Source organism: Mus caroli, chromosome 4, assembly GCF_900094665.2.
Source record: "Mus caroli chromosome 4, CAROLI_EIJ_v1.1, whole genome shotgun sequence".
Lineage (NCBI taxonomy): Eukaryota > Metazoa > Chordata > Mammalia > Rodentia > Muridae > Mus > Mus caroli.
The window spans coordinates 617,465-626,176 of record NC_034573.1 but is presented as its reverse complement, the minus strand read 5'-3'; the positions used below and the strand labels follow the sequence as shown (position 1 = coordinate 626,176).

Sequence of the window (8,712 nt, the reverse complement as noted above, 5' to 3'; positions counted from 1 at the left end):
AAAAAAAAAAAAAAAAAAAAAAAAAAAAAGATGAGAGCTTGGAGTCTAAGGCTTAGATGATGTAAGATCTAAGCTTCCTGACTGGCACCTATCTACAGACCCTGGAAGGGAGGGAGTGGGCTGCTCTAAAAGCCCCAGCCTCACCTTTTGCAGCCAGGCCTCTCCTGGAGGAAAGATGTGCAAGACCTAAGCCACTTGTGTCCAGGACAGCTTTCCTCCTTGTTCCCTCCAAACCACACTCCTGACTTACTGACATCACAACTCCCTGACACCCCTTAATCAACAAACAAACAAACAAACACACACACACCCGAAAAAGAGCCCACGCAATACAGCACTCTGGCTACATCAAGTTCGGAGCCCATGTCCTCCCCGCCCGAAATTGATCCCTCCTGTGGTCCCTAGAGAACACGCTCCCCACAGGCTAGAGAACAGGCTCCTGTCTGGCCTCAAAAGCTGTTTTAAACCACCTCTCCTTTGGATCTGTTACCAGTTATATCTCTCGCATCTAGGGAGATGTTGGTTTGCTTGTGTGCTTGTTTTTGAGGTTGTCCGTTTGAGGGTATTGTTTTGTTCTGTTTTCTGCACTGGAGTTATTGCTTTTGTGATCTGGTATGTCACTGATCTAAAGAAGAAAGTTTAAGATCCCCAGAAAGTTTCAATTATTGATTTCCATAACCATTAACTGAATGCCTACTGTGTCTCCGGATCTATTGGACAGCAAGAAAGTCTGGACAAGGTGGATGAAAAGTTAACGACTTTCGGATAGTTCAGCAGAGGTCATCTCTGAAGTATGCCTTCAGAGGATGCAAGGGAAGGGGCAGGTTCACGGAATCCGAGGGTGTCCAAAAAACAGCTCACGAAAACCCAGGTCCGTCTGCCCTTTCAAACATCCCACCCACAGTGCCACCGAAGTGATTCATGAAGGAAAAGCAGTTTCCCCTTCGTGCACTCCCCAGAGTTCCTAACTGCTCGGTGGGGGAGCCTCCGGCGCCCACTCGCACCCGCCACCCTCGGGGCCGCGTGCTGGGGGGACGTCCCCTCCCGCCAGGCGTCGGCGCGGGTTGGCGTAGGGCCTGCGTCAGCTGCAGCCCGCCGGCGATTGGGGCGCGCGCGCCTCCTTCGGTTTGGGGCTAATTATAAAGTGGCTGTGGCCGCCGCCAGGAAGGCAGGCGCACAGAGCCCCGCTGCCCAGCGACGCTGCCCGGCGCCTCGCAGAGCTCCCCGACGCGGCCGCCTTACACTTGCCTTCTTTCTTTCTCTTGCAGAGTGGTATCTGGTACACGCTCTTCCAGTAACCTGCGCCATCTGGAACAACGGCAGCGTGAGTGACTTTGCCCCAAGTCGCCCGTGCCTTGGCGACCGTCGCCTGTTCCCTCGGTGCATGCGTTCGTCCAACTTTCTCGGGGTTCCTAATTGCTTTGGGTGTCCGGGTCCTATTCCCCCAAGCGCCTGCTCCCGAGCCCCGAACTTCAGTGTTCGCTCCAGAATCTTGCCCTAAGCAACCGACGCCAGGGAAGACAGGGCGCCCTCGGAAGGACAGGATGTCATCCGGAAAACAGGACTCCCCATGGGAAGATAGGATACCTCCAGGAAGACCGAATGGTCCCAGGCATCACTAGGATAGCAGGAAACGCTAGGGTCCAAGCTCTCTCTGAGGCACCCTGAGGCACCGGGGAGGCTGTTGGGTTGTGGGCGGGGCTCAGGAAAGACTGTCCCTGCTGGTCCTGATCCACGACCACTCACCCGGCAAGGTTCTCTCTTAAAGAACCTTGTCAGAGACAGAACGGGTCCCCACAGGCGCGTTCTTCTCTCCTACAGCCCATGGCGCGGTTCCTGAGACTTTGCACCTGGCTGCTTGCGCTTGGGTCCTGCCTCCTGGCTACAGTGCAGGCGGAATGCAGCCAGGACTGCGCTAAATGCAGCTACCGCCTGGTTCGCCCCGGCGACATCAATTTCCTGGTGAGTTGAATTTGCGGTGAGGGGCTCCTCGAAGACTTCTAGCGATCATTTGCGCCAGAAGGTGCGTGGCAGGAGCCTTTGAGGACCAAAGTTACCTGGAGCTTCCAAACGTTGATCCCCAAGCTGTTGTCTCCCAATTTGGGAACGAGTCTCTCTGGGACCCTTAAGGGCTGAGGTATCTATCTCCACATAAACCAATTTTGTTTTCCCCCTGGAGTTTTGGAACCCCAAGATGTGTTCTCTTCATTACCTCGGATAGCACTTAATCTAGGCTGTCAGTAACCCCAACTTTAACACCCAAATCCTTCAAACATCCTTCCAGCAAAGAATGTAATGTTTTTGTTAGTGAGAGTGCCCCCACTACCCCAACTGCCAACCCGTTGCTCTTCCTGGGGTCCCTTAGCTTTGAGTCCCTCCTCACTGGAGGAAAAGGACAAGGGGAGAGGTAGAGTTGCCAGAAGAGGCCAGGAAAAGCTCATTAATCGCCCCTTGAGCAAGGGAGACAGAATCCCCTTGCCTTGCCTTGACTGCACTTTTATGTAACAGCTTTGATTTGACTGTGACAAGGGCTCAGGAGAGATGGTTGGTACCCAAAGACATGGTATCGGTCCAAAGATACCCTGTCGTTTACAGGAGCTAGAAGAGACAAAATGGCTGTTCTTTTCATGATAGTCCACGGGCTTTCCAAACACCAGTGGGATCCCATCAAGTCTGAATCTGTACATTTGAAATTCCAGAGGCTTCTTTTATACTCTCTCACTGATCTACTGCCCTGCCTTTAAAATTCCTTGATAGTTCAAAAGAGAGTCAGCTTACTACACTTGAGCCTTTGAGAAAGGTTCACATTTTTAAAAAATTTTGAAATGAAGAAACAAAGGGGTCCCAAATCCAAGCCAGTATTTCAGTTAAATGTTTGTTTTCTTCGTTTAAGTGTTTTGATTATATGGTCTACTTCAGTTGATGGAGATTAACTTGGCCAGGAAAGCACTATGTGTTTACATTGTGAGGGAAAATTGTTCCATTGTAAGTAGGAGCAGAGCTCACACCCGGCTTTATGCCACCTCCTATAGTCAGGAGCTTGTCGAGAGTGCAAATAAGAATCAACCTTGGGAATAACGGACTTTATACGCAGGAGATTCATACTATACTGAAGACTGTCTGGCTCCTGATACACAGCCACTGGTATTTTTATTATTTTATTTTTGAGTAGTCACTTGAGGCATTTTAGCTCTATTCACTGCTTGGTGAGCACAGAACTCAGCATGTAGCATAAGGTTCTCCACCATCTATGTAATTAATGGTGATTGAATCCTAGAAGAGTTATAATCTGACCTCAAATATGATTGAATCCTAGAAGAGTTATAATCTGACCTCAAATAATATCAGATTTACTAAGTTATATGATCTGGGAATTCAAATGTAAGTGATATTTTAACAACACCTAGTCAAGAAAATTTCTCTCAACTGTTCAGTTTACCAAGTGCAAAAATAATGCTCGTCTTCCTGTTCCAAGGAGCATGAGCAGAGGTTCTTGTTTAGCAACCAACCCCCAGACAGCAGAGACACTTGCAGTTTCCTTGCTATGTTAAATCTTTGTACTCTGTTCTTATCCTTGATGCAGATGACGAAGGGCATATACAGTATGAACCAATTAGGGAAAAAGCCATTATCCATCAAAACACATCTTCAGAAGAAGTTTGATTGAGTAATTGTAGCATACACTTAATATTATTTTCTCACTGACAGAGATTTAGTTAATGTCCAGATGTTGTTAAAATAATAGCAGTTCTGGATAGTAGCTAGAGGTCATGGGCAAAATGAGGTTAACCAGCCAAAGGTATGTAGTAGCTTGGTTGGTTTACCAAGTTCTGCCATGAGGTAGGTAAAGGGTACTGAGATAAGATTGCATGCTGTCTAGAACTTTCCATCTGGTGTGCTCTAGGGTGTAGAATCCAGCATGCAATAAATGTCTCAAAAGCTACATGAATGACATCCATTTTTGGCAACAAGGTCATGAACACACATTTTTAGAGTGGAAATCTTACTGCCACTCAAACATCTTAAACTTTTAATAATATTTTGAGTCTTCTTTAACCATATATGTTCAAGAAAAAATGGAATTATTTTAATTGGTTCCTCTTTTAACTTTTTCATATTCCTATATACTTATTTTCTTATACACAAAACTAAAATAACCATTCAAAGTTAGTTAAAACTATTATTCCAAAATATTTTGTTGTGAAAATGAGGTGTGTATTTAATATGAACATATGATTTTTAAGTACCAAGAAAGGACCTAGTTCTCTGTCTAATCAAGGGACTGTAGCCTGGCATGTGTAAGAAGATTTCAGGAAGTTGTGATGCCTCCTGAAAGGCTTAGGAACACCATAGGATTTTGTAATGTTATTTGATATTTGTGTTATTTTTATTGTAAGCAAGCAATTGAATATTTTTTTTAAAAATATAGCCTGAGAAAGGTAATTTAAGATACATAGCTTAAAGCTTACCATAGCTTGAGTTTAATTACTCTATAATGGCTTGAGTTTAATTACTTTATAATAAGAAAGTGTGATTACATGCAGCTAATTCCTCCTTTATTAAAGAGTATGACTACTGAAAACAACCTGTTTTGTATACCGATGGCTTAATCTCAAGAAAATAATATGAATAATCTGTGCATTTGCATCCAGGTAATTGGCAGGAATTGGTTCAAAATGATGGAATCTTTTTTTATCAGCTAAGAAAAAAGCAAAAGATCAAAGTGTCTCAATTTTTAACCAATCGTTATATAAGGATCCAAATAACTTATAGTGTTATAGTGCCTTGAATGGCTTTCTCTTAAAACTTATGTAAAGATTATAGGCTTTTCCTTTAAAGGTTAAAAGTATTTGCAAGGACATGGGAGTAGATGAGGTACTTATTAGTAAATCCCATGCATGTCATTAATGAAGATTGCTTCTCTAAGATAAGGACATGGAGAGAATGTTTAGGAAATATCCCCAGTCAGGTACACAGAAATTTCTCCCTTGGGGCTCACAAAGTCTCAGACAAAATTGCATCTTCCATGGGAAACAGTGCAGTGAGATTGTGTTCTGAAAGCAGCCACTTGACTCAGAATTAAGGATGTATCCCTTGTAACACTGACGTGGCACACCATATACAACAAGATCTCTAACAAGACCCTAGTATCCCCTCCCTTCTTTGTTCCAGTGCTCCTGGACCATTGCTAGTTCAGTTTGAGTGAAAGCTATGACAGAGAGGAGCTGGCCTTTTTCTGTGGCAGTGTGTGTACTAAAGCAGAAAATAGTCCACCATTGGTTCAGAAGGGTCTCTTAACCACTCATCCCCTTGACTTTGCAGGCGTGCACACTGGAATGTGAAGGACAGCTGCCTTCTTTCAAAATCTGGGAGACCTGCAAAGATCTCCTGCAAGTGTCCAGGCCCGAGTTCCCTTGGGATAACATCGACATGTACAAAGACAGCAGCAAACAGGATGAGAGCCACTTGCTAGCCAAGAAGTACGGAGGCTTCATGAAACGGTATGGAGGCTTCATGAAGAAGATGGATGAGGTTTATCCCATGGAGCCAGAAGAAGAAGCGAACGGAGGAGAGATCCTTGCCAAGAGGTATGGCGGCTTCATGAAGAAGGATGCAGATGAGGGAGACACCTTGGCCAACTCCTCCGACCTGCTGAAAGAGCTACTGGGAACGGGAGACAACCGTGCGAAAGACAGCCACCAACAGGAGAGCACCAACAATGACGAAGACATAAGCAAGAGGTATGGGGGCTTCATGAGAAGCCTCAAAAGAAGCCCCCAGCTGGAAGATGAAGCAAAAGAGCTGCAGAAGCGCTACGGGGGCTTCATGAGAAGGGTGGGACGCCCCGAGTGGTGGATGGACTACCAGAAGAGATACGGGGGCTTCCTGAAGCGCTTTGCTGAGTCTCTGCCCTCCGATGAAGAAGGTGAAAATTACTCGAAAGAAGTTCCTGAGATAGAGAAAAGATACGGGGGCTTTATGCGGTTCTGAAGCCCTTTCCCAGCAGCCCTTTCCCCCGACCCCCACTAGCCTGCCCCACCCCCCATGAGCAACTGCCTTGTCAATGATGTTTCTTGTCACGTGCTGCTTTGTGCTGTACAGTTGCCCTCGTGGTCTAGATAACTACACTGCCTGAAAGCTGTGATTTTAGGGGTCTGTGTTCTTTTGAGTCTTGAAGCTCAGTATTGGTCTCTTGTGGCTATCTTGTTATCAATAGTTTGTTACCTCATCTCTTCTGACGAAACATCAATAAATGCTTATTTGTATATAAATATAATAAACCTGTGACCCCAACTGCACAATGATATTGTAAGAACTGGATGTCATTTGTCTGTGGGTAAATGCTAGATGAAGAGACAGTGCTGTCATCTGCTATGGCAGAATCATCACTGACTTTTTTCTTTCCTGACTCAGGCTACAAATATTTTTATTTAACTCTTTGTTAGTATGTGGACTCTTAAATAAGTAAGTGCAATAGAACGAAATTGGATGAAAAGACAATTTAACCACATTTTATGCATACAGAATGGGAGGGCCAGAGCGGCTGAGTACTTAGTTTAGATTTGCTCAGGAGTTGAACCAGGAGTAGGATTAAAGCCCTAAACTTCTTGTTCCCAGTCAATGTCCTTTATACCCCATTTTCTCCTCTCCATCCAGTAGTCCAGCAAGAACAGGAAGAATTTGGTAACATCTTGTTCATCATTGCATGCCCCTTGCAGATTCCCTAATAGCTAATGAGCGAGTGAATGAGATGTATCAACGAATTCATCTGGCAAACAGACAATCCAGAAGGCTCTGTGACCATTTTGTGATATGAATTGTCAAAACACAAGGGGCTGATAAATATTTCACATTAACAAAGGCATTTGGGAAGCATTCGGATGTCAAAAATGCAACAATTTTTTCACATTTCTAGTTCAAATTACAGATAGCATTGCCCATCCACTCACTTACCCAGAATCCTCATCAGCCCTTATCCTGTGTCCTTTAGAAAATCAGGTCACATTTCAAAGCCATAGAGGCTGCACAGTGCCCTGGGGTTCCCACAAGCATCCCTGTTCCAGCCTATGTGGTCCACCTGACAAGGTACCCAGGTTACTGAGCCTGGGAACCCATCCCAAAAGCCCAGCCCTACGGAGACTCAGGAACATCTTACCTCTCCTATTAGCTCAGGGTGTCACAGGTGGCCTTAAAAATCAGTGCCCCCACAGATCCTTCTGATCAAGATCCTAACTTTTTTCTTTTAAGAAGAAGCCTTAGAACTCTACATTTTGAGTGAGAGGCAAGCAATAGGAATGAAATACACAAGGAAGCCAGAGGGAAATGACTGCTGGCCATGGAGATCTGAATCGGAAACAAAGGCTGGGCTGGGGCTGTTGCAGGTGTACAGCATCTTTTCAGTTAGGGACTGTTGCCTCCCTTGGAAAAGCCATTGCCACACTGGCAGGTGTTTCCAACAGGATGTTACATTTAGGTCTTTAAAATAATGTCTTTATCTATGATTGGCGATTGGTTCTGTTTAAAACAGTGCGAGCACTGCATGTGTTGCCACACACCTGTAATCCTAGCCCTCGCGAGAATGAGACAGGAACACACAAGTTTATTGGCCAGTTAGACCAGATTCCAGGACAGTCTGATATAACATCAACAAGACAAGGCGAGAAGCAAAAAACAAAAACATCAAGTCAAATGCCAGAAACACAGCTTTACATTCAAAAGATGTGAAGTTAATATTTTGAAANAAAAAAAAAAAAAAGGTCAGGTAAATCTCTCCCCTGGAGGAAAGCATCTGAGCCCTTGGAAGCAAGAATCCAACCTTTACTATCAGAAAGGGAGAGGGCCCTGCCTTCTGCCTTCCTCACAGTACATTATCCAGAATACAATAGGCTTGTGTGCTTGCATTACTGTCTAAGAACACAGAACAGGGAGTGGTTGGACAGGTTGTTTTGCAACCAAGCACATGCAGGAAGCCTTTCTTTCCTACTTGGGGGTACTACACAAACAGGGCCAAAATGTTATTGCTAGACAGTAATAGACAGCTGTCTGCCACAGCCTCTCATCACCTGTGTCCTGTGTCAAGGACCACACAGTGTCCGTGATGTCTCACACACTGCTACAGAAGCAGGAACTCAAACGGTGCTCGGAAAGCTGCTCAGGGGAGGAACTAACAGAGCAGAGGGTCTGAGAATTAGGAAGTCAGCAAAGGTGGATGAGAGGGGATGGCTTTTCCCTTTTACATCTAGATTACCGGGCACTGAGCCCAGGGGAACTATCCCATGATGCACCATCCCCGGCCCAGGACTGATGATTCCAGGGTTCTTTTTAGGCTTCTCTCGGTTTCCAGATATCCCATATTGCCCAGCCTCTGACCTGCAGTTTCATCATTAGAATTTTTGCTTTAACTCTTAAAGGCCTGGATATTTTCAAGACCATCTGTTTAAATTCTGAGAGGCTGTTATCTAAGGCCACCTGAACACTCTGTCTGTACAGACTTCTGGGCTCTGTCTGTAGCCCTCAATGTGTGTTAAGCAATAAGCACGAGGATTCCAGGGATTTAATATGAACAGAAGCCTTGGCTGCCTTAAGGGTGCTGAGAGAAGAGCAGGCGAAGATGAATGAAGATCACATCACCTGCAGAGGGCGCTACTGCTCCATCCTGATCTTTTCTGGTCTGTTCTTCGCTCATTCCTACTCACCTGCATTTCCATACCC

General features: G+C 45.2%; 1 protein-coding gene across 1 annotated transcript; it reads left to right on the top strand.

Annotated features, from left to right (window-relative positions):
* The first annotated feature begins 1,133 nt into the window (after positions 1–1,133).
* Penk (proenkephalin) lies at positions 1,134–6,313 on the top strand. Its single transcript, XM_021160809.2, has 3 exons — positions 1,134–1,324; positions 1,822–1,962; positions 5,323–6,313. The coding sequence occupies exons 2-3, from the start codon at positions 1,825–1,827 to the stop codon at positions 5,989–5,991; spliced, it is 807 nt and encodes a 268-aa protein (XP_021016468.1). The 5' UTR covers positions 1,134–1,324; positions 1,822–1,824; the 3' UTR covers positions 5,992–6,313.
* Positions 6,314–8,712: the final 2,399 nt, after the last annotated feature.